General features: G+C 40.0%; 1 protein-coding gene across 5 annotated transcripts in view; it reads left to right on the top strand.

Annotated features, from left to right (window-relative positions):
* TULP4 (TUB like protein 4) overlaps positions 1-26,111 on the top strand; it is a 145,389-nt gene that overhangs the window by 75,161 nt on the left and 44,117 nt on the right. For all 5 annotated transcript variants that reach the window (XM_030235547.2, XM_050972915.1, XM_050972914.1 and 2 more), the window contains 2 exons: positions 19,874-20,002; positions 20,319-20,480. In XM_030235547.2, coding sequence (XP_030091407.2) covers positions 19,874-20,002; positions 20,319-20,480 — 291 coding nt within the window. The remainder of the gene's footprint in view (positions 1-19,873; positions 20,003-20,318; positions 20,481-26,111) is intronic.

Below are 26,111 nucleotides of genomic sequence, written 5' to 3'. Positions count from 1 at the left end.
TCCTTAGTGTAGTGACTGTAGACTTAGGATTTAAAAAAAATGGGGTTTGTCAATTTTACCCTTATTTCTGGAGCTTAGTTCTTATTTTACTGGATTGTGATAAAAATGAGAATTACTTAAATCCTACATCCAGAGAGTCAGGTTTTGGACTCTGAGACCAGAAATGGCTTAAAAGTATTATGCAGACTTCAAATGCTTGGGCTGTATGAGCAGGGATGAGTCTCAAATGAGAGCTTTGTTAAATAGTAAGAGTATGCACAGCTTGAGTCTTAGAACAGTGGGGATTTAGCTAAAAAAAAAAAAAAGAAAAGGGAAGACAAACTCTTTACTGTGGATGAATTATCATATCCTCTAGATTTTGGGTACATGGTGTGAGGGAAAATTAGCCTGGATCACATAGCTGCCCAAAAAGAAAGGGGTTTTAGGATTTGTTTGTAGAGTATATATATTTCTGGCCTTCACCCTTTTTTAATTCACTTCACATGAGGATTGTGCATTATTTATAGTGAGTGTGGGAGATGGAAAGAGTACTGTGGAAGAAAGAAAAATAAACCTTTCAATCACGAATTCTGTTTTTGGCTGCAATGCCAGTTTGGGGCAAGATGCCAATAATTTTGCACCTAAAATAGAAGTGCTAAAATCCCCCAAAATTCACCAGTCTCACTCCTGATCTGATATTTTTTTCAGATTATAGTTAGGAAGCAAAACACAGAGTCTTGAGGCATGCATCATCCTCGTGATGTGAAGAGCAGATCACCCTCTTTTAACTCGTGTCCTCCTGCTGCCTTTAATGGCCAGAGAGGACCTCTGTGTTCAGGGCTTGTAAAAACAAAGCACAGACTCCTTGGGTTTTGTTCTCCAGTGTTTGGTGCCCCAGCCTGGGCTGTACACCAGCAGAGGCTTCCTCTTGGCTGGGGCCAGGTGTGCCCAGAGCTCCCTCAGAAGGCTCCCAGGTTTTGGAGCTCTCTGGGACTGTAGCCTGTCTTGGGCTCCAGGGTTTACCAGACAGGTGGAACTCAGTGGAGAAGTTGAGCAGCGTTGGGCACAAGAGCCACAGCCATCAGATGAACGTGCTCTAGTGCATGGCCAGGCTGCTTCTGTCACTGCCATGCTGTCCAGGGGGCATGGATGCACTTCCATGAGCAGCCTTGTGCTATCACAGCTTATTCATGAAGTTTATTTTCCTGCACCGTAGCTCTGCAGCAACTCAATAGTGGTGAGGCATTCTTTCTGCAGCCTGATTTGTGGTGTGGCCACTCACACAACTGCATTGGCCCAAAGGAAGGAACAGTCAGATGGGAACCAGCTGTGGGAACAAGCAGCTGAACTGGGAATTTTGCCCACTGAAGAAAATTTATACAGCAGCTCTTCCTGAGTCTCCCACAAAGAATGATGCTCAGAAGAGAAGAGAAAAGAGAAGACAAAATTAGAGAAGAGTTCTCTCAACCAGCCTGAGAGGGTTTATGTAGATCCTAAGCACTGCCCTGGCACTGTTCAACAGGGCTGACTTCTTGTTGAAGGGATGCATCATGTCAGGCCATTTCATGCATTTCTTGTTTCACTCACAGCTGAACTGTTCATTCTGTTTAGTGCTACGGTAAGAATTACTCCAAGAGTTGTTTAGAAAACAGGAGGATTGCATACTGTGACTGTCAGCTCAGGTTACTTGTAAGGGAAGGCAATGCCCTGAATTGTTAAAGCAAGTCAAATGTTATTTATTTTGGGCATTGTTACAGAGTGGACTAATAAACCCCTGTTCAGCCTAGGAAACAGAGAATGTAAAGACATGTAATGCTTGAGAGGAACAAAAGGATCAAACAACATGGGCAGGGTTTTTTGTTGGTTTGGTTTTTGTTTTCTTTTTTTGGGTTTTTTGGTTTTTTTTGTATGTTTTACTTTTAGCATACTCTACTTGCTCCTCTATGGTTGCTAGAGACTGCAAAGGGACACTTTGCATGTTTAAAGTATCTTACATATAGACACTAAATAGCTGTGATGGGTAGGGCAAAGAGTAAGACACAGTGGTTCAGCCTGAATCTCTTGTGGAGCTGTTAACTCTCCTTATCTCATAAGAAAAGGTGAGAGCAGGTCTATAGGATAAGGGAGATAAGGTCTGTAGCAGATAGACCTTCTCATTGCCTTCATTCTCTTAGTTAATGTCTATCATGTTCATTTACTCAAGTATTCAAAAGTCATCTCAGATGCAAAATTTACAAATTTAAACTTTAAAATAATAAACTTTTACAGCTTTTTGTCTGTTGAACTAATAATATTTGTTATTCAACTCCTGATGACCACAGTAAAATACTTGAATTTTTTTGTGTGTTCAACTATAAATGAGATTACTTTGTAACCTTCTGGTGTGTTTTGAAATCTGACAAACAGGGAGAAGGCTACAGTAAAAGTGTTCCCTTACACAGCCTTTAACACCAGGAGCATTTTTCCCTGCAAGTGGGAGAAGCAGGGAAGGGAGAATCTATTCTTCCATCCACAGCAGATCCTGGGCAGTGCCTCTGCCCTGATGTCCTGGGATCTGATCCAGTAACTTGATGTTTTTTTGTGTGCTCCTTGCCTGGGGAGAAGCAAACTACTGTCTTCAGAAGGTGCTCAGCTCTGGGACCCTCAAAAGAAAAGTAAGCCCAAAAAGTAATCCTACTGCACATAAAAATGAACCCCAAAAAGCCAAAATGCTGGCAGTGGAGCACACAGCTGAAGGAAAAAAGAGGAACAAATGTGCTTTAAATGAATGAGAAGCTGGAAGTTGGTGAGGTAACTGATGGGTCTGCTGGGTGAATTGCTGTGCACAGAGGGAGCAGTTCAAGAAAGCAGAATATTGCAGAAATGTTAAATTATTTATTAGTACCAATCCTCACTGCAGATTTGTGTCCAAATTTATTGAGAGCTCAAGTATGAAGTGGCTGAAGTGTTAGACAAAATATATACAGTCTTATTAGAAACAGCATAATAAGAATGTGGAACTTTAAATGTGTTAGAATGCTCTAGGAAGCATCAAGAGAATTACATCCCAGTAAGCTTATACTGGTAGTTGGGAAATTAGCTGTAATAAGAATTACTTACAGGTCACAATTCATAGCTTGCAGCTGCTGAGATTGCACAGGAGGAAATGATGCCAGGCTGACGGGGAGAAAGATGTTTTGGAATATGGAAAATCATTTGATTCAAATCATGAAAGCTTTTAGGAAGTTTCATTGTCCTTTGTAGGTGGTTATTAAGAAACATGGTATGACTAAGATGGCTCAAAACCTGTATTGAGCATAGAAACAAAGGTGCATTAGCCAGTTAGATCTGTTAACAGTGGTGTGTTGATAGATCCCCACTTCAAACTGGTGGGGACTGCTCTGTTCTCAGAAGCATGAAACAGCACTGTTGTGCCATTTTGCCTGCCCCATTAGCCCTGCTGAAAGGCAGAATTGGGAATTGCCTAAATGGTGTCTGATCCCTGAGCATGGAGAGCTATGAGGCTGTCAGTCCCACATCCCCCCTTGGAGAACTCCACTTAGGAAGGAGCTGGACCTAAGAAGAGCAAGCTCTTTTTTGGTATGTAGCTGACTTGAAAAATACAATAGTAATGGAAAAAAATCCAAGTAATTTTGAAAACATGTCATTAAGAATGGCCATGAAGAATAGGAAAAGTAATAAAAAACAGCATGGAGATTGTTACCAGAAGTAAAAGCTGATATATCTAGAATGCCCTTGTCTCACCTCAAAATTGCATTCAAGAGTTAGTGGGAGTTCTGGGAACACAAGATGAAACTGCAGAAGAATTCAGGAAGTCTCAGTCATGGAGAATAACTGAAGAAAATTGTGACTCTTTACCTTAGAAAGCAGATGAGTCAGAGAAGAGGCATGCTAAAACTGTATAAAGCAGCAAATGGTAATGAGAAGGTAGATTGGGGTAAGTTTCTGTTTGCTTGTCTTAAAGAGCTAAAGTGAATGACTATTTAAAGAAATCAGAAGGTTGAAATTCCAAAACTGATAAAAGGAAATTCTTGTTCAGATCTGTGATTAAAGTGTGAAAATCACTACAGCAGTAAGTTGTTGTGCTGAAGAATTCAACAAGATTTTTAAAAGGTTATCTTAATGGATATCAGAAATATTTACAGCTGCCATAGTCCGTGTTGGACAATTTGGGAGGGAATATTAGACTTAAGTTTTTAAGACTAGCCACCAGGGATACCTTCATGTTCTGTTGCTGGTTGTCCTTCCTTCTTAACATAAAGTGTTAGGTTAGTGGTGTAATTCATTATTAGTTGTCTGCAAGGTGTGAAAATCCTTCTGATTCTCAGTAACAAGGTAGAGAGCACCCCTGTGTGGGTGGTGCCTGAATTCAGACAGGCTTGGTTCTGTTCAGGTATTGAAACAGAGTAGCCCAGGAAAGGATCATTCCCAGCATCTCTTGAAGTCACCAAGATCTTTGGCTAAACAGGTGCATGCAGGGATGGGATTCCAGACATGTAATCAGGTCAGAAGCCGATGTGACTTAAAATTTGGGTAGAAGGTGTTGAGTTGCCTTTTTTTTGGTCATATGTGCATTACATGTGGGAGTAGAAGATCTTTGTCTCTTAAAAAGGCATTAAAGCAAGTGAGCTTTCTGCACTTGTGTTCTGGAGTTCATTTCACTTACAGTGACTGGAAGGCATGATGTGAGGAACTGTTGTCTTTGCCTGAAGTCTTCAGTTAAATGGTTAAAGGAAATAATCAAACCTAAGCTAAGAAAATTATTGGTTTTGTTTACCTGCAAAAGCACATCTTGTTGGGGCAGTTCCAGTGCTGATGGTTTTCATGGATATGCATGTATGTGGATGTGTATGTAAGAACATAGTGATGAGCAGTTCATCATTTTTGTCAAGATTTTGGTCAGATTAAAATATATTTGCCTGTATATGAATTTGATGCTGACAAGACATCAGCCAGTCAGGTCATGAAGTCCTGCCATTTCACCTGATAGTAATCCCCCCAGGAACAATACCTGCAGTCTTACATCCAGCTCAGAGCTGGTGTAGTTATTCTCCTGATTTGTGCTTCTTTATAGGTGACATGATATTTAGGATGATTCAAAATATTCTGAACAATAATTAATGGTATATTAATTACCAACAATAATTGATGGGATATACAGATTTCAAAGGTATGAGTTAGATATTTGAAAATACCTTGGTAATCAAATCCTCCTGAGAAGGGAAAGCTATATATGCAAAAAAAAAACCAAAAAAAAACAAAACTAATTTCTGCATAATTGCCAGAAGATAAGGTAATTCCAAAATGTTAATGGAAAATGCTGATATTTGGCCTTCAAATGGCAAGCATAATGCAAACCTGCTGATTGGAATCAGTGAAATGGTATGGAAAAAAACCCTCCCTGCTTGAGAGTTTGGGGAAATCAATGCCTGATAAATTGTGCATATGCCTTTGCAGTAACAATAACAGAATTCTGGGAAGATTAAGAAGGCTGGCATGATTTCTGTTAAAATAGCGTTAACTAACTGGGTCATAAATGCAAATAAGATTATTAACTCTAGATGACTGGCTTGTGCTTAGAGTATCCCAGCTACTGGGCTTTCATGGCATTAGCAGCAGACTCTCCAGTGCATGACTCCGCATCACATGGTTTTATTTTTAGTACTGATAAATCAAATATTTCATTTTCATGTGAAGCTGGGCACTGAAGGTTTCTCAGTAGCTGCCTCTTGTGCACTCCCTGACTCTGCAGGGAGGCTCTGCCCAGGGCTGCCTGGATCGTGCTCTGTCCTGCTCAGCAAAGGCATCAGCTTTGGCAAATGGTGCCTTAGGAGCAAAACATTCTTCTGATACTGAGTTTGGGATTTGGTGATTCATGCAGTGTCAGGATGGCTGGGAGCGTGGCTGCAGGCCAGGCAGGATGCCCTGCCATGGCTCATCCCAAGCAGTGGTTGGGTGTGAGCATCATGGATACTCAGGCACAGCATTTTTGTTGGTATTTTCTACAGAAATGTACTTTGAAGGAATTACTGTAGAGAAATGATGGCAAAGTGGGAAATAACTGCAAGGATGTGGTTGGTGCTGACATGGAGGCTTGCTAAAATACTTCTGGCTGGTGGGCTGGCATGGCAAAGCAGGAGGAGGCAGCAGTTGCCATGAGCTGCATATCCGGCTTCCAGCTGAAGCTCTGGGATAGTGGATGATGGAGGAAGCTAGAAGGTGAGAGCTGTGGCTGTGGGATCTCTGTGCTCCACTCTTTGGGGATGCTTAGCTGGAGCCTTCTCAGCTCAGCTTCATCTCCTGCCCTGTGCTAGCTGAGCTTGGTCATGGGTCAGCTTTCTGGAGTTCCTTCCCTCCTGCATCTAAGCATTGAGGTCCTTGATGGTCCCTGTAGTATCCTTGAGTCCAACACAGAGTACTTGGTGAAAACCACTCTCTGTTGGATCTAGGGTCCCAGTGTTGATTCCATGCTTTTGATCTGTGGCTCTAGCATTCCATCTCCCTTCTTTTGGAGAGAGGGAGACCACCTGATTTCTCTGTTATGATATGATGCACTCAGAACCACCCATACAGTTAGTCTCCCTCCCAAGACCACTAGCTGCTTGATATGAACAAACAATTTCCAAGAAGAGCTGCTTGATCATCATGCTAGTGATGCCACTGCTCTAATTATTAAAGTTTCTGAGAAAGTTCATGTTTCCTGGGCTGTTTCACTTCATTTCTCTGTAGGAAATGTTGTGCTCTGGAAATGTAGGGAAACTAACATTTCAAAGTGTAACAAGAGCACACACAGAGCAAAACTTACTGGAATGACTGATTCCTTGCAGACATGAAAATAGCTCTCAGACCATCTAGACAGCCAGCCCCTATACCCCCAGACTACAGACAGACACAAAAATGTGATTTAATCACACATTTAATTAAGCTCATTCCTCTTTACCCTCCTGCACTGAAAAGGACTGTTCCGTATGCTGTATAGAATAGGACTTTTTCTTTATCACATACTTATCCTGAAATAATGTCTTTAGTCTATGTATGTGCAACACTTCAGCACTGAAATAAACTTTGAAGTCATAGTGTTCTGTAAAAACATTAGAAAATTAAAGTAACTTATGTTCATCAATAAACCACCATTATTTCTCTTAACTCTCAGTTAATGAATAAGAAAACAATGTTTTAATAAGAGAACCACTGAACTTCAATAACCACATCAGTTTAAAAAAAATTCCCTGCAATATACCTTTTTACAATATGTGAAAATTTGTATGAAGTTATTCCAAAGGTTGGCTTCATTCCACCTTTTCTTTTAGAAGACCGTTCAACTATTCTGTTCATTGCTGAAAGCTTTACTTGGTATTTAACCTAAAGTACAGTTTCCTGAATATCATTCTATTTCTTACAGTAACATTTAATAATATCATGCCTTCCTTCTTTTTTCATGTCATTCCAGTACTTGCTGACCCTTTGCATGACTACTTTGCCAGTATGCATTCTTTTATTATTTACCCACCCCTAATACAATGTCTCATAACTTGGATTGCTTTCCAAGCTTTAAAACTCTTTTAAGAAGCATAAAACTTACTTGAAAATCTGTAAATCATAAAGAAAAGGAAATTATGCATAGACTGAAGGCAAGTGTTTTCTCCAGCCCTGTCTGAAGTAATGCTGTAGATAAGAGGTCAGTGTTTTCTGCTTCTGAGTTTGAATTAATTGGACTGTGACACTCAAAGAGCCTGCTGGCAGTGCTCTTCCCAAAGGACCCCAGGACCCACTGCTGGCTCATGGACAGCTTGGTGTCCACCAGAACCCCCAGGTCCTTCTCTGCAGAGCTGCTTCCCAGCAGGTCTGGTGCTTCCCAACCTGTTCTGGTGCCTGGGGTTGTTCTTCCCAAGGGGCAGGACCCTGCATTTGCCTTTGCTGAACTTCAGACAGTTCCTCTCTGCTCCTCTTTCCAGCCCACCAGGGCCCTTCTGAAGGGCTGCACAGCCTTCTGGGCTCTCAGCCACTCCTCCCAGCTTTGAGTGTCAGTGAAATCTCCTAAGAGGCATCTGTCCCTTTGTCCAAGTCACTCCTGAACAAGTTAAACTACACTGGGCCCAGTATTGAACTTTGGGGGACACCTCTAGTGCCAAGCATCCAGCTGGACTCCATGCTACTAATTATGACCCTAACAATGTATTTTAAACATTAAATATTCCATATGCTGGTTGACGTGCAGGTGACTTGAGATAGAAAACACCTGCTCATTTTGCTTGGTGAAATTTTCTTAAGGATTTTACTGAGGGGAAAAAAAAAAGAACAGAAATGTTTGTACTTCCTGCTTTTCCTCTTTTTTTTTTTTTTTTTTTTTTTTTTTTTTTTTTTTTTTTGTGAAGCAAAGGATAAACTAGACTATAAAAATTACTTTCAAGTGTTGCAGTGCATATAAGCTAGCTGGCTCAGGCTCTTGGATACAGATCAGACAACTTCCATCTCTAGTCTGTGGTTCCTATAAATGGTTGGGTTGTTAAAGGTTGAATGTATCTGCTCTTAGGTCTCTGCAAGCCAGTTTTACCTCAGTTCCTTGAAAACTGCTTTCTGAACCACTGTAATGAATAAATTTCTTAATATTTGCATTAGATGGGATGTAATATTGTCCTTATGTTACCTGTCACCCTTCCTGCCAGCACTCTGACAGTTTCACAGTGACCCCTATAGCCCAGGGATTACGTTCCCAACCTGGAGGCTAATAGTAATTTTACAGTTCTGTAGAGCAAACCTTCTCTAGCCTGGTTTTTGCTTTGTCTTCAAGCCTAAAAACTCCAAAGGCTTGGTCATAACATGTACAGTTCCAACAACGTGGGGGTCAGTGTTAGTTGAGGCTTCTGTGTGCCACAGTGGTAAAGAACAATAGCAGTGATTTGTGCTTTCTGGGCTTGTCCACTTTGCCTGTCCAAGTAACTAATTTGACCCTGTATTTATGGCTCCCTTGTGTTCTCTGGAAAGTCAGGCAAGTGAAATTATTGGTCACTTGGCCAACTGCATCATGATACAGTTTTTATTTCATGGAGAAGTAGCAAATGTAGATAAAATTTCTTAAGAGAGGTTTGCTCTGAAAACAGTCTGTGCAGAATTGCAGGCCAGCCAAAGCAAGGATAGCATTTTGAAAATCTGCTATTTGGCATTTCTTAGAGCATGGCATTTCTTTATCTGGTATCCACATTGTCAGAAGTTTGTATCACATTATCGCAAATTAAGTGGGCCAATGTCTCTCAAGCCTAAATCAGACCTTCCATGGGGGTAATAGATGTGTGTTTATATTAACAAAATAAGTCTTGGTAGGTATCTGTTGTCTTATGTATTCTAATATGCTAAACTGAATGTCTTGCATGTAAATATTGGGATTTTTAGTTATTGTGTTGTTAATTTAGTTCTCTTTATACCCTTCTGTCCTGAGAGGTGAAGGTGCTGAGTGACTTTTCTGCCCTTTCTGCATTCCCTGTTTTACTGGCTGCTCCCTCCCTCCCATTGTCCTTCTTGGAAGGAGACACTCTTTCATTTTCCACTTTGTTTTCTATATCCCTCTCAGCAATTATACAGTCCCTTCAATAGCTGTCCTGAGCACCACTAGCTGAACATTGTAGTAGTGACCCCTCTGGGCAGCCAGTAGATGGGGTTCAGGTGTGTCCTTGTGCTGGAAGTCAAAGCAGGTGTCCAACCTTTGCAAAATAGCATGGTGGAATTTCCTCAATCTCACAAAAGGATCAGGGATGCAGTGTCTCCATGAGTCTCACAAAGACAGTCCAGGCAGTCCAGTGAAAATGTATATAATTGCTTTCTTTTCTCAGTATCTGTGACGAGTTTAAGGTCACCAGTATTCCTCAGGTGGACAGAAATGTTCTATAATGATGTGTAACTCACACAGAGGTCATATGGGTGGGCTTGATGATTGGGATAACAACAGTTGGGTATTTCAGATAGCAGAGTAGTCCCACTCCAGCAGTGAAGTGCCCAGCTGTACCATCTGCCTCAAACCCACCTTATAACTCAGCTTAATTACATTAGTCCACAGCTATTATCACCTGGGAGATCCTAATAGATTTGGAGAGCTGATCTGTGCTTCTGCTGAAGTTTGCTTTATTTTTAGTTCCTTGTGTTTGAAAAAAATAACTAGGGTTGAAGTATTGTAGCTCTTGGAGAAATAATCATGCTTGGACAACACTCTCTGACAATCCTTGTGAATGTTAAGGTTTTTTTCTGTTTACATGGCTGACAAAAATCAAGTTTTATCTCTTAAGGAGTGAAGTTCATCTCCTTGGAGAGGGCTTGCACAGATGTTGTGCTGCAGTCAGGTTCTATCCAAGGCTTGTTTGTTGGACCTTTACAGTGATTTCCTCTAAGGGAGTTAAAGCTAAATTATAGTCTAACCTGTAAAATCATGAAGATAGTCACTGATCAGCTTCTGGTTATAAAATGACCACCACAAATGCTAATGATGATGTTCAGAAACCTGGAATAATGTTACTTAACTGTTGTGCTGTATGAGTTTGAATATCTGATGAGCAAAAAATGATCTGTCACCTTGGTATATTTGAGATAGGCAGACTTAGTGTATTTGATAGGGGCAGATCCTCTGTGTGTGGTTGTGAGAGACCATTATTTTTCTGGCACTTCTGAAAATAGACTCCAGAAAGTAAAGAACTTGTGTTACTTCCTTCCTCTTGTTAACTAGCACAATTTTATATAACAGAATTTATATTACATTTTTAAGAGTTTTCAAATTTCCTAGTAGATGGTTTTTTTTTCTTTGTTGAATAATTTCTTTGTGGTTAATATATGCATGTAAAGTTATAAAATTATATTTCACAATTATTTGAACACTTGATCAGGAATTTTTAGCCACTGAATTAGGAAGATTGTGTGTAAGGGAGAGTGTGTCTGTCATAGTCACTTCACTGGCTTTTTCCAGCAGTACATTGCCCTGGGGATATTCCTGAAGAGGTACCATTTACAAGGTGGGAAGATAGTGCAGGAATTCCTAAGTAGATGCTGTTAGAAAGTAGAGTAGAGCTAGTTGATTCTGAGTTGGAATGGTTTTCAGTAGTGTTTATTGGTAACCTGTTTCCTCTTTAATTTTTGGTTTTTTTTTTTTTAGGAGGTGGATATCTGGGTATTTTTAAAAGGAAGATAGACAAGAAAAGCCATAGATTCTCTTACAAGGTTTCTATATCTCTGCATCCAATATTTTTCTCTATTTTTAGCCAGGTGAAAAAAAAAAGATAGTAAGTATTTGAATGTGCTTTATGCTTGGGGTGTTTTGGTTGGATTTTTTCTTCCCTCAAAACTTCTAACAAAGATGTGTATGGACTCTGAATTCATATAGCACTCGTGAGGCATTGGTGGATGTCAGTGAGTGTTATTTTTGTTCTTAAAGCATGAAGTTCATTTGCAATGAGCTTCTCATACTCAGTCCAAAAGTGAATGTAAATGTTTAGGTTTTTGAAATGGTCCTGCTTTATACCATCTGTAATGTAGTTTTGTCAGATGTTAGTTAAATGAGCATTAGGCTCATGTACTTTTAATTTAGTGTACACTAAATACCAGAGATTTTAAATCTACTGCTTTTTATTTTCTTGTGGGAAAATACTCTACCATAAATGCTCAAACCCAAGGAGCTTCCAGCTCAGCACAGTTATTACATGTGTCTTATTTTAACAGGAATGAACCTTTCCTGATGGTGCTCATCAGTGATTTGCTAGAAAGAGGGGGAGCTATATTGTTCTTGGTCTTTTGATCTTATAGCAAAATGATTGTTCATCTTGAGCTAGAATAGTTGTCTCTGCTTTATTTATTACCCTGTTTTATCTGTTGGGAAGCTACAACAAAGGGAAATCTTTTTCTTACAGAGGAAGGCAGTGAAAGTACTATTTTATCCTTTGCTCATCCTTCCCAACATTCAGTTTTGATTTATTTTAATTTAACTTGGACTTGCCCTTGCAGTTAAAGGGAGTATGTATGGGGAATTAAACAGACATATCTTACATCCCAAGTACAGGATGACTGTTGACAAGAGACAGTGGTAGGAGTGTGCATGCTGTAAAGGAATTTGCCTCAATGGAACCGAGTGAGGCATAACTTTAAAATTGTTTTTCTGTGGAAACAGCTGTCTTTTCTGTGAAAGAGCTTTTGGGACTTGAGAATCCCTGTGTAGGGAAAGGAGTCAATAGCAGACCATAGACCTTCTCACTGTCACACTGTTGTGTGCAAGATGGGAGAAGAGCAGACCTCCACCAGTTTCCCTTTCAAGAACATAATAGTGTGCAACTATCTTGGGCATATAGGTGACTAACTCTTAATTTTTCATGCCTTAATTATTTTCCTTCAGATTATCACTAACTATTTTCTTTAATAGCCCTTGAAGGAATAGTTAACAAACATACTCAACTGAGAACCAGTAGCTAGATACCAACATCTTCTCATCCATATTAGATTCATATCACCTGTTATTTTTCTCCCATGCAACTTTCTGTTCTGACCTGTCAAATCTTCTGATGCCCAAACTTATGTATGGGATATACTTTGGATACAAATCTCTCTTGGTGTGGGTTTTTTTTTTTTAAATGTCCCACAAAACTGTGGTTCTTTGAAGTCACAGTTAAACATGGTGAGTCCAAAGTGAAAAGAGTAATTCCTTTAGAACTGTGAGCCACTTCATTCATAGGAGCATTATACTTCTTGTTTGGTACCTGTGAGGAGTCTGGGGCATGCTTTCCTCTGAAGTAGGCGATGATAACATAACACATTCTGTGTTCTGTGAACAAATAAAATGGTTATGTGGCAAATCCTTGGGACTAATAGACATTGAGGAGGGTGTGTTTCTTGAAATGAAGTGTATCACTTAAGGAGACTTGTAAAGCTTTAGAGCCTTTCTGAGTCCTCATCTTGGCAGTTTACCATCAAGGCCCTTAAATGTATTCAGTGAGATGTTGACAGTCTAGGTATTTTTAAGACAACATCTTACACTAAAGGCATTCCTTCCTCAAAACAGGTCTCAAAAGAATTTTTTTTTTGGCCATTATCTATTTGCCAAAATCGTTTCCTCAAGCTTTTACAGATCAGGCTGGCATCCATTAGGGATTTCATGCCAACCACATGATACCTTTCAAAAATAGGTATACATGGTGGGTTGGATGCCAGCCTCAAGATACCTTTTAAAAATAGGTGTGTTTATCATTCATCTGCAAAGCAAATTAACAAAACTTGCTGGGGAGCATCAACATTCTTCCCAGTGGGTGAGCCACACTGTTACTTGCAGAGGCTACCAGCCACTCACACACAGAGTAAGTGAGCGCTGGGGGAATGGATACCTCCCCTGCAGGTACTCAGAGGGTTATTGCTGGTGAGCTGCACTGCTCCTACCTGGCCCCTTCTCCTTCTGCAGCTGCACAGGTGATCCCAGTCTTTGTCAGCCTGGTGTGTGCCCTGAGCATTATGAAAACAAACAGCGAGGAGAAAGGGGAAAAAAGAGCAAGTGCATCCAACAAAATGGCACAGAGCATCTGATGTATCCCTACATTGAACTTCAGAGCTTTACTTGAGGTGTTTGAGTTAGGGATTTGGAGTAGGATTTCACATGAAAGCCACAGAGAAGTCTGTGGTCAGAGGAAGGTACAGGATTGGACCTGGACCTTTCATGTCCATTAAGATTATCACTTTCTTGCTGGTCCAGCCTTACCTCTGATTTCATTTAGCACAAGGCTAACTCCCCAGGGGACATGCTTAGCTTGTTGACAATGTCATACCATGAATCAGATTGTAAGCTTAAAAAAAATTTAAAATATTGAAACTCCTTTTCAAAGAGCAGAACAAGCGAGATGACAGCAGCTGCAGGATAATACACCTCTTTCAATACAAATGTAGGATCCTGGGATAAAGGATGTACTAGTGGCAGTGGAAAGCTGTGCCACTGGCAGCAGCTGAACCCTGGGGGCTGTGAGCAGCTGCTGTGCCCTCAGTGCAGGGCACTGCTGACCTAAGCTTATCCCAAGGCACGGATAGGGAATATTATATGGCATCTGTCCCTCAGGTATCTGGAGGCTGCTCCAGCCCTTCTAGGAGGAGAGCTCACCTTTATTGTATAGTCTAGAGAAACATGGAGAATTTGGAATTTTGGTGTTTTCTGTCTCCCAGAACTTCTTTGCCATTCCTTTACGCCCTCTGTAACCTGCAGCCCCTATTGTGAGTTGGCAGTTTTTCTCAAGAAATGTAAATGCCATTACAGATTTGGCATTCTTTAGCTGCAGCACAATATTTGTTATTAATAGTAGTAGTTTCTTCTTAGTAATAATAATTCCTTGATGGGTATCATACCTAGGAAGGTGACAGCTCCATATGCAAATGAGGCACTTCCTCTGGTTGTAATGTCATTGGAAACAAAAAGTCAGAGCTCTGCAGGTGTGGGAGAGATAGGGAGTGTGTCATTAGAGAATGCAGTAGAAGACTAGGAGGATAGGAAAAATGGGTGATGCCAGCTTGCTGTCTACCACATCTGCTGCTTTTTTGTCTGGTATTATTAGGAGGAGAAATGCTTGCTTGATGCTCTTTGTGTGATTGAATTAGTTGGAATGGAGAGAATTATCCTGGCATTATTGTAATGGCACGAAATAGAGGTCATAAGGGAAGGTGAAAGTAAGAACAATTGCAAACAATCTGCAGTGTGAGAAATTAGGAGAGAGAAAACTTAGATAACCTTTATGTTAAAATATACTAATATTTAAAAGACAGTTAAATGTTTAATTGAACTAAACATGTGCAGAACCATTTAGAACTAAATATTGGTTATAGGTAAAGTATTGTGAGAAGCAATAGCTCGTTAACTGCAACTCTACTGCTTATTCTGGGTGCCTGTTCCAACATCCAAATTATATTTTAGTTACAAAAATCCACTTTGCTTAACTAACTTCAGTTAGTTAGCTAGAGAATATACAAAGCTGGCAAGGTTCCTTAAAGATTGATAGGGATGTGTATTCATGCACATACCCATGTTATAATTATGTAATATATATACCCATATGTGTATATACGTGTAGCTGTATCTGTGCAGTGGAGGGAGAGGCACTGAAATGCCTTTACTGCATGTAAAGGTGTTTTCTCTGGTTCTTGTACTTCAGTGTTCCATTTCTGTTCCTCACTCTACACCCATTTTTTTTCTTTAATAGATATACTTACAGATTTTTTCAGCTCTGTGGCCATTAAGAAACTGTAATGTGTGCCAGTGTTGCACCTACTGTATGCACATATTTATCCTTAGTTGAAAGCCTGACTAAAGACCAGTGTATTTATTAGGGAGTTGCATAACAGGACTACTTGATAAAGCAAATAGGTGATGCTCAGTGATTCCAGGTAGATTGTCCAATCCCTTTTGTCAGTGCTTTTTTCAGCCTTTATATGTTTCTTTAAAAAGTTGAGTACTTTCCTAAAAGCTTAGGATTGGAAGAAATCTTTGGACAGACTGAGTGCTTTACTCTGCTGCTCTAGGCAATAGCCTGATCTCCCTTGTTATTCTGTCCTGGGAACAGCTAGGTCTCTTACTGCCACTGCTTGGAAGGTGGAACTATTTCTTCAATAGCATTGGAAATGTAGTATGATTTATCTGAGGAGGGAAAGGCCAGCTATTCCATGTGCTCAATGGAGTTGTAATGTATCACATCTGTGCACCCTGCAAAGATGTCAACTTCACTTGTAGTTGCAGAAATGCTCATGCCAGATACAGGAACGTGGCTCTTCAGGTGTAGCAAATTGGGCAGTGATCAAACATTGGCATGGAGTATTCTCTGCTCTCTATTGCTGTGGCAATCCATCTGCAAGCACATATCCATAGCATTTGTGAAAATGAATGCTGGAGAAGACCTCTATCTTTAGAGCATATGCCTCTCCCCAGTAAAATGGATGGAGGATCAGAGATTTAAAAAAAATGAGTCACTGTGACTCACTACAGTATATCCATAATAAAATCCATCTAAATTTGGTAAGGAACTCTAGCAACTAATTGCCCTAGTTACTTACCTCTTTTATTTTTTTTTGTAGATGTTTGTCCCTTGCTTCTCTAGCAATTATGTACAGTAGGTACAGAAAAAAATGACTGTTGTGTGGTATTCTAGATTAAGGACTTCTGCTCTTGCACAAGATTCGTGTCATATTTTCAATTATCTCCTTCAAAAACCGTAATGAAATAGGGAATAACAAAAGCTCTCAGAATGCTTTGGATTTTAGTGGTCTTGTGTTAGAAAAATGTGAAAAAATTATTAAAAGTTTCAACAACATGTAATGAATTTAGATTATCAAACCTGGTTTCTCTAGGGAAGAGATCACGTTTACTATAACTCACACATTTGCTACTCCAAATTTGCAGTTACTCAAAATTTCTTGTCTAAAATCTTAAATAGATAATAACATTGCTAGCAGCATTAAAGTATGCAGTCAGTTCTTGGGTAGAGTTTCTAGCACATTGAGGATTAGTTAAATTTAATTCCTAAACATCAAGTTGCTAATTAAACCAGAGGTATTGAAGGTCCTGAATGCTGAACTTTTAAAACAAATTTTTTACCACTATTCCTTGTATAAAAAGGAGCTCAAAGAAAACATAAGACTGACTCAAAAGCTCACAGCTTCGTGGAAAGCATTCTGTCCAGGGCCAAATTGTTGGCCTTTACATAGTACTTAATATCTCAGGCCAAGTTTTATTCATGAGAGATCCTATCCTCTGTAAGACAGTGGTTTAGAAGCTGATTAATACCTGTGATACTTTATTTTTTTCAATAGTGGAATGAGCACAATTTGTGTCTTTTATAGAATTAAAAAACCCCACAACCAACCAACCAACAAACAAAAATAATTAGACAATATAGAAAGGCTGTGTGGGCCACAAATGGTCAACAGACAACTTACTTTTGTGTACGAACATTCTCGCTCTTTTGAGTTCACGATAAAAAAGTTCAGACCTTCAAAACCTGTGTGAAGATGCTAAGTAGAAAGCAGAGAACCATAAAGGCAGAAGTAGAAATGGGTCCTCTGTGACTTGAAGCTGTTAGTGAAAGTAATGATATCTTTGCATTTATGTGTTAGCAGTAAAATTCCTCTTTGTAGAGGAGTAATTCAAGTTTATGCCTTATTGAAGTGCGCTATCAATGGGACACGTTTTCATATGCTTTACATTTGAGCCAACATAAAAGCCAAAAGTCATCTTAATACCTGGGGCAAACCTTCCTTTCTTTATCTCTTTTTCAGCATGCTAAATGTCTAAAATGAAATTGGAAATACTCAAAGCAGTTGTGGACTCAGCACCTGTAGTCAGATGTTAAATGTAAATTACGGCATCATCTTTAAAATGACCTCGTAAAATAACATTTGCTCTGTGTTTAAATGGGTTGAATTTTCAAATTACAAATTTGCTCCCTTATGAGGCTGTTATCAGAAGGCATAGAAAAATCATTGTCTCGCTTTCATTTCTCATTATAAAGCAATAAGTTTGTTTTGGAAGTTACTAATTTGTATCTAATTGAGATGGATGAGGCTCTAGTTAATCTTGTTTACATTCAAATGTACTCTTGGATATTTTATCAAGTCTAAACAAAAGACAGGTTGTACAGAATCTGAATTAAAATTTTCAAGTTTTAACAAGATTCCTGTTTAAAATAGAAAAGAAACAAAACACAACAAAGTAACTCTTGTCTCTTTGCCCATAATTCATATTACAAAGTCAGCTTGTGTGTCTAATTTATAAAATGGTGTGTTTATCTCAAATCTTTGCCAGACTGAACAAGGCAATTTTAAGACAGGTAGTAGTGTTCTTAATGGTGTTAGCTAAAGCATTCATGTTATTTGAACAACTAGTTCTCTTTTTTTTCCTAAATTCTGTCTAGCAATTCATTCTGGTTTGATGCAGAATTCACTTGGTGGGATCTGTGAAACATGAGCAGTGTCTAAGTGTTTAAAGATTGGTGTTTTAGTGGTGATAAAACTTCCATTCATTAATGGTCATCATTAGCCTTAGCAGCTCCCAGCTTTTAAAGATGAAGATTTTTTTCAGTGTTATCTTTGAGTTTTCTTCACTTTCATAATACTGTTAGGCATTGCTGGCAAGTACACTTACTTCATTGTTGCATTTTGCCTCAGGGTGAATGAAATTATGGCTCTGTGGATTTGATTTATACCAAAATGAAAACAAAATTCTGACAAATCTGTGCTATTCTTGTTTAGGTGGAAGGGACAGAGTGAAACCTCCAACAAAATGCATCTGCTTGCATTGCTGTAATGGAATATTTTATTTACTGCTCTTCCAACATAAGAATTTTTTTTAAAAGCTGAGTGTGATATAATCCATCTAGGGGCATTGTATAATTTGCCCATCTGGAAACAGGACTGGTGACTTAGAGTGCAGCTGCAAGGTTATATTAAGTAGAAGCCAGTGTTTTTCTGCAAAATCTCAAATGGGATTCTTCTAAGCTGTGTAACAACAGAGAGGTGGTTTGTCATACTTGCTTCTCCCCATAAGCTTTAGGTATGAACAAAGAAATGGTTTTTCCTGTGGCTGTTTAATGGTTCAAGGGTTGATGCTCCAGGCTGGTGAGCTCCACTGGTAGACACATTCTTAAGCTGTGACCTTGACACTCTGAATAAGTGCAAGACCATCCCTCAGCTGTCAAGTTTAGGTTTTAGGTATGCACATCTATATCCTATTTCCTAGATCTGAAAAAGACTGCTGATTTCTTTGTGAAGTGGGAAGGGTCTGTCTACTTAGAGCTGATCTTGAGACTAGAATCTTTAGGAGGATCCATCTATCTCTGTAAACAGCAAAATATGGGAAATTTTGCCTGTTGCTTTTAGATGATTAATTATCTATTTAGCTTTATGAAAAAGTGTCATTACAGCTGGATGTTTATTAAGTAGTTAAAATGACACTCTACTAATTGAGTATTTAATATCTGTTTACTTTGTTTGCATACTCTCTGTCTCAATAAAATAGCTGGGGGGGGAATTTACTTGTTTGAATGTAAGTGTCCCATATATATCTGCATGGTTTTGAAATAAAACTGATTAGGAAAAAAAATTTTTTTGAGAAAAAACTAATTTGGAAAAAGTGTTTTTTAAGGAAAAGTCACTAACAGAAGGTAAATTGTTTTATTCCTAATTTTTACTTCAGGCACTAGGATGACATGCTTTTTTCAGTTTTATACTGTAGTCTGGAGAGATACTGTATTTGTTAAATTGGTGTTAATTAACAATGAGAGAGCAATTGGTCGGTTTAGACTTGATTAGATTCTCCAGAAAAGCTCAGATAGTTCTAATGTGGAGAGAAGAATCTAAATCTGCTTTGTATTCCTTCTGCACTCAGTAGCAAAGCAACTTTCCTATGAAATTTCTATTTTTTAATAATTTGAGACTCTCTGGGGTTGTTTTGAATATGAGTATTCAATCTGAGTATTTAAATTGTGTGCAGAGCATGCCACTTTATTTGAAGTCAGCAAGATGTGATGATTTGATGTAGAGTCTGACAGTCTCTGAGATTACAGTGGGAGAATCATTTGAGGGAGTGCTGGATAATCTGTGCAGGGCTTCCTGTTTGCAGCTTCTGTAATGCAGTCCTGTGTTCCAGTGCTCCCTGTGATTTTATTGAAAGTGTGCAGTGCCTTCCAAAAAGGCCTGACGGTGAGAGATTGTGCATTTCTTGACAACCATGGCAAAATGATTCCAGCTGTTCTTGAGACGTGCCTAATGCAGGGCTGAAAATTGCTATTTTGTGCATCTTCAGGGTTTAAATGTTTATTTGGCAGTGTTGTTTAACTGGTTCTTGTTAAATAGCTGTTAGCACAACCTGCAGTTTTGGTAATGCTGTTTTTGTTTGTAATCTTTTAAGGTTGTGCTGGTGAGGTGGAATGAACCATTCCAGAAATTGGCAACCTGTGATGCAGATGGAGGAATATTTGTTTGGATACAATACGAAGGCAGATGGTCTGTGGAGCTCGTGAATGATCGTGGGGCACAGGTTGGTATGCACGCTTTCTCTGCAGCCAAGAGTGATCAGGTCCTGAGAGGCCAAATGAAGAGGGCAAGGAATGGGACTTCATACCTTTCAAAAAGCACAGGAGAAAATGAAACATTTGTTTATTGAAAGGAACGTGCCAGAATTGTCACAAAGGCACTTGGCAAGCACAGTGCTTTCTCCAGTAGGCATGACATCAGAGCTTCAGCTGGGCTAATAGTTGGCCTGTCTCATTCTGTGCACTGCTGCCTTTTATTAAAACACCAAAAGAAATCCTACATGGCTCATATATCTATTTTCTTGTCTTTGATACGTTAAGGTAAGCGACTTTACATGGAGCCACGATGGGACTCAGGCACTTATCTCCTACAGAGATGGATTTGTGCTGGTCGGTTCAGTCAGTGGACAAAGACACTGGTCTTCAGAAATAAACCTGGAGAGTCAGATCACCTGTGGCATATGGACTCCAGATGACCAACAGGTAATGAAAATGGGGCATTTAGGGGTGTCAGTTGGGTTGCATTGGTGTGCTATGGAATACACCTCTTGAAAAGTTACCAAGTCAGATCAGTTTCCATCAAAACTGCTGCTCCCACTGACCATGAAAATTTGGTTAATCCTGTTGTTCTTAATAGGTGAATATGATAGTGTGCCAACCCTGTCATTACTTTTTCACCCTGATTCACACACAGTCTTATTCAAAGTTAGTTGTTTGAGACACGAATCTGTTAATTTGTTGTTACAGCTATCTTATAAATACATTTGAGCAAAGATACAGGCTGGACTATTAAACACCTTACTGGTCATTTCTGTGTGGATTGTCTGCACTTGCAGCAAAAGCAGTTCCAGCAGCACATATGGTTATGTTTTGCATTCACATAAGCAAATGTATGTAATTGAGTGTTGAAGAGATGTCTCAACCTTATGCAAATAAAATTTAAAAGAATGAATTTTGCTGAGCTTTGAAAAAGCCAGTTAAAAAAATCTTCTTCACCATTTTTCTGAAGAATTATATGATAGTGGACACAGCAGCATTTCCAGCATGGCTGGAGCAGGGCGCTGGTTTCATTTGCAGGATTTACACTGCTCCCTTGCCTTTCACTGCTGAGCTGACTGGATTGGTCTTTCCTTCCACATGCTTGCTGTCACTGTGGTTGTGAGTGTGTGTATAATTCAGTGCTGAAGGAAATGATGGCCGTAGAATAATGCCAAGAGAAACCCTGTTAGGATCACAGCTGCATTGTTTTCATTCCTTCATTCTACACCACCATGGAAAAGATTCTGGTTCAAGGCTCAAGGTACCATTCAATTTAGAATACTATAAATTCATCCAAGGTAGAGTTATTTTGGGAATTGCTAGTGGAATATAATAGCACTAATAATATACATTTCTGCTGCAGCATCTAATAATTCTAGAGTACTCTGCATAGAATAATGAATTAATTATTGCAACACTGCTTTTTAAAGCCAGCAGGCCTGCCTGCCTCTTTTTGAATCTAGGGAAATGTAAATCTTGACAATAAATAATTTACTTGAGATCAAGAGGAAGAGACAAGCAGCAGAAGTAGGAGGGGAAGCTAAGATCTAATAGCTCTCAGTCCTATGTTTTAAACATGAGGCTACCCCATTTGTGTGATGCTCAGTTGTTGCTACTGTATTTGGAAATATCTTCACTGGAGTGTTTAATTTGGAGTGGCTGACTGCCTTTAATTCAGTTTAGCCAATATGTTTGTACTTTCTAATCTGGATGCTCCATAAGTGGTTATTCCAGGAAACAAACACTTGTTCAGCATCCAGATAAATGCTTTGGAACATAATGGCCAATTCCAGCTATGTGAAAATTACTTGCTTGACTTACAGACTCTGCTGCTGACAAACTCACTGAAATAGAGACCCAAACCAGCCACGAGTTTGATGTTGCTCTGCCCACTTCTCCCTAACTATGTGGTTTCTAGGGGTTTGCATGTTAAGTGATGATGGATCTTTGTACTATTCTCTGGAGCTGGTTGAAAGAAGTGATCTTCTAAAATATATTTAGATGTACTTGCCTCTGGAGGCACGAGGAAACATGAATCACAGAGGTGCTGGGTGAGAGACTCTGCTCAGTTCAAATTAAAAATAGCAAACAGGGGGGAAGGACGTTGCATACATATACATAAATAAATGTTTATGGAAATGGATACCCTTACTAGCTTATTGCCTTACCCAAATTTTCTCCTGATTGGTATGTGTGCAAATGAGAACAGAATGCTATTCTAGTCTAGAACAGCTTCAGCCTCTTTCCTATTGCTTAATGTACTCTGCTTGTCAGTACAGTGACTGAAAGATAAATGTTGGCATTTAAATTTAGATTTTTCTACTGTTCTTTTTGTTACCCCTGTGGCACCTTGAAGGTTGCTAGTGAAAGTATTCCTGGAAAGTATTACACTCCACAGTCCCATGACCTTTAACACCATTATCTTTAAATTTTACATTTCCAGGGGGATTGTATTGTTCAGCATCAATTTTCTATTGTCCTGGTAGGAATTGGTTCAGTATAGCATGTCTGTTCACTCTTCAGTTCTCTTGACTTTCTCCTTCACTCCCTTCTGCATGCATCCTGGTGGTTTCTCCTGTCTCCTCCATCTTTTCTCCTGTATATTTAGCACCAGTAGGCTGTCACCTCTGTCAATCCTTGCTATGGATGGCTGTGTGACAGCTCTGCAAGAGGAGGGTAATTTCCTACCACCTCCTTTCTGCTAGAGACAAGGAAAGGCTGGAGCTGCAGATGGCACCATCCTCTTGTTTGACAGTGTGTGTGGCCTCTGGGTTTGTGTTGTTACTGTGCTTGAAGTAAAGCACCTTTGAGGTAGTGGCTAATGTGTAGAGATGGGATGAGAGCTAGAGAGGTGGCTAGGGTGGACTACAGTCCTGCTGAAATTGAGCATATCTTTGAACTGATGTGGTGCAGACTCTGCCCTGGTTAAGTTATCAGCTGGTTGTATTAATACTGGCCAAAATTGTTCTGTGTTTTCTTTGAGGAAGAGAGTGTTATCATTCTTCTTGTGGCTCAGTTGTTTTTCAGGTTTTTTGAGCTCTCCTTGTTTGCTGGGGACAAACTTACTTGAGTCACGTGGTTGACTGCAGTGCTTTTTCTCAGCATCATCTCTCTCAGATGAACTTCTCCTGAAGGTCATCGGCAGATTTCTGCTGTAGTTCACACCCAGATCTCGAGTATGGACTTGGAGCTGTGGGCTTCTTCAGCTAATTCAATACACAGGCCTTTTGAATGTGATTCTTCATGTTTAGTGCAGAGCACTGGAAGTCAGTTTTCTCACCTCACTGTGTGTCTGCAGGCCCACTCGTTCAGGCATTTCCTCCTCCTGTAGCCTAGAACCAGAGCACACATCTGGCCAAGACGTGGCCCCATTGGGCTCTTGGGGGGGTACAAATGGAAGATTTTATCAGGCTGGGCTCTCTGTCTCTCAGGCAGAGTGCTATTCTTGTGCAAAACTTGGATGGATGGGATTTCAGGAGTGGGACTTTCCTTGCAGTTTTTAAATGGTTTTTTTTCAGGGCTGCAAGAGGCTATAGGAGTCATGTGGGGTATTTTTCTGGTGAGCAGGCTCATCTACAGTCCTGTAGGGATGAAAAGTATACATTAAATGAAAAATAAATTTTTAATATCAGAGAATGCTGTGTCCTGTCTTGAGACAGTTCTATGGCATTTTCCCATGCTTGTTTTCAAAGAGGGAGTGTACATACCAAGCAGACTGAGGACTTAATAAGTGAGAAAATCTTGATTTTTGTCTAACCAAAGAGTTTATTTATAATTATAGAAGCAATGTCAATAAATAATTGAGGATTTTTCCTAAACCCAAAAGTCATACAAAACATCTTTCCAGTGCTTTATCTCCCTTCCTGTGTGTTTGCTGAGCTTGCAGTGACATTTTTCTGTCAACGTCTGCTGCCCTCAGGCCACCCTTTCCCTCTTCTTCTCCCTATATTTTACTCATTAAAGAGATTATCTCTCTTCATGATGGAGAAAGACAGTGTCATAGAACTGGGTGGGAATTGTAGAGGATTATCCCTTTGTTTACAGCAATACAGTGTAACTCCTTGAACTTCCCTGGGGTTGTTGCTGTTGCTGTTTCTGTGTGTGAAAAGGGAAATCACTCTCCAATAGAGGAAACCCTCAGTGAAAATGAATTAATGTATTTTAATTCCTGGATATCCCAGGAGGTGCTAGTAACCTATATTTGTTCCCTGCATCTCTGCTAGTACAAATTATTAGACTTTTCTGACAACTGTAGGTGCCTATTTCTGGTTTTCCCCCCTCCCCTTTTCCTGCTGTAAGCTTTTATTTGTGGACATTCAGGGACTGGACAGGATTCTGTTTGGCTAGGACATGGCAGGTATATGTATACATACAGGCATATGTGAACTTTGCCAGCATGCTTCCTTCTGTTTGCTTTGAAAATAAGTATATAAGCAGGTAGGCTAATTTGATTTGCATCCTGCTGGGTGCAACATTAACTGTTGTACCTGGTCCCATTGCAGTGCAACATGCACCAGTACTAAAAATGTGTAAATACAGGCCCCAAAGTTCAGCCTCTTCTGTGCCTAACCAGACAAAATGGTGCTCTTGGCAAACAGAAAAGCAGCCCCGTGTTAGGAGCAGATACCCTGTGCACTGAAGGGTCCTGTAATGCCCTGGAAGAGAGCAGAGAGACCAGCAGCAGATGAATTGCGTGGGAGCAAACACAAAGCAGGGCACAGGAGCTCTCTATGTCGTTTTTTTTGGAAGTCTCTTGAAGCTTGCAGTAGCTGTGCAGGGAGGCAGCTTCTAAGCTGTTACTCACTCCTGCTCCCTGCACTTGCCATCCTATTCCCATGGCAACCGCAGAGACGCTTCAGCATCTTTTTTCCATGACAAGCAGGAGGCAGGGGCAAGCTTCAGCTCCTTCCCCCTGCCTGCAGTGCATCAGGGTGGAGCCAGAAGGGAGCTCCACGTGGAGAAGGGGATGTGTGTTGTTCCTGGGCCCAGCAGTGGGGCGGGGTGGCATCCCAGTGCTGGCACAGCACAAGGTGCCATACGTGTCCCTGCACAGGGTCGGCTCCGTGCTCTGCTGGGGGGCAGCCACAGCTCTCAGGAGCAGTAGGAACTGACAGGAGTGCTTAACAGAGGTGCTGTCAAATGGTTACCAGTGGCATCAGGTGTTTCATGAGCTGCTCTCTCCGAGTTCTTGAGTTTGGTATGGCTTTAGTCCTTGGTGGGAATTTTCCCTAATAAATCCCCTTTAGTACAGTCTGCTTTTGGATCCCCTGTTTTCATCTCTAAACTGTGATTTGCAGTTGCTACTACCTTTTCAAGGGAATGGTGTTCTGAACAGCTCCTAAGCTGAAAGTAAGGGATGGTAGCCTTGCCTAGCTTCCAGAACACAGCTTAAAAAGACAGAATTTATAAGTGTTTGAAAATGTTGCATCTGTTTGGGCCCTGCTGTTGCCTTCTCACCTGCATCTGTGTTTGCCTGTGGCTCTGAAAAGAGATGTTTGTGCTCTCACTCATCCTCCTGTTTTGGTTTTATTCAGGTGCTGTAGCACGTTTAATTTGGGCAGTCCTTGCTGGTATGGTAGTCACACTGGTCAAGTTTAATTATTCTCAAACATCTGGAGTTGTGGAAAAAAGTCTTGAAGATGGCTTTCTAATGAGTTGACAGAATGATGAAAGGGAGCTACAAAGGGGCAACTGGGGCAGTATGGGGAAGGTAGCTATTTACCATAATGGTTATGAATGAAGAGAAGGAAGGACAAAATGAAAAAGGTTGCAGCCTGTAAATTTTGAAAATGTAAGCAATTATTTTGGTCTTTATTCAAATGATTCTTGTTTCTGTCAAGGACTTATAGGTTCACATAAAGGAGCCTTAAAGATGCCAGGGAATAATTGTAATTTTGTGTCTTAACATATAAGAATGCATTGTTTTCTCCCAGCAGTTCTGGATGTAGAGGCTACCAAATGATGGTTGCAATGACTAGGGTCACTCAAAATTGCACTGTAAGATACATTTGTTGAGGAAGATCTGATTTTCATTGATGGATGAATTACTCAGATTACTGGGAAAAATGGCTGGAG

This window comes from Serinus canaria, chromosome 3, assembly GCF_022539315.1.
Source record: "Serinus canaria isolate serCan28SL12 chromosome 3, serCan2020, whole genome shotgun sequence".
Taxonomy (NCBI): domain Eukaryota; kingdom Metazoa; phylum Chordata; class Aves; order Passeriformes; family Fringillidae; genus Serinus; species Serinus canaria.
The sequence above is the reverse complement of the archived record's forward strand: the minus strand, read 5'-3'. Positions and strand labels throughout refer to the sequence as shown.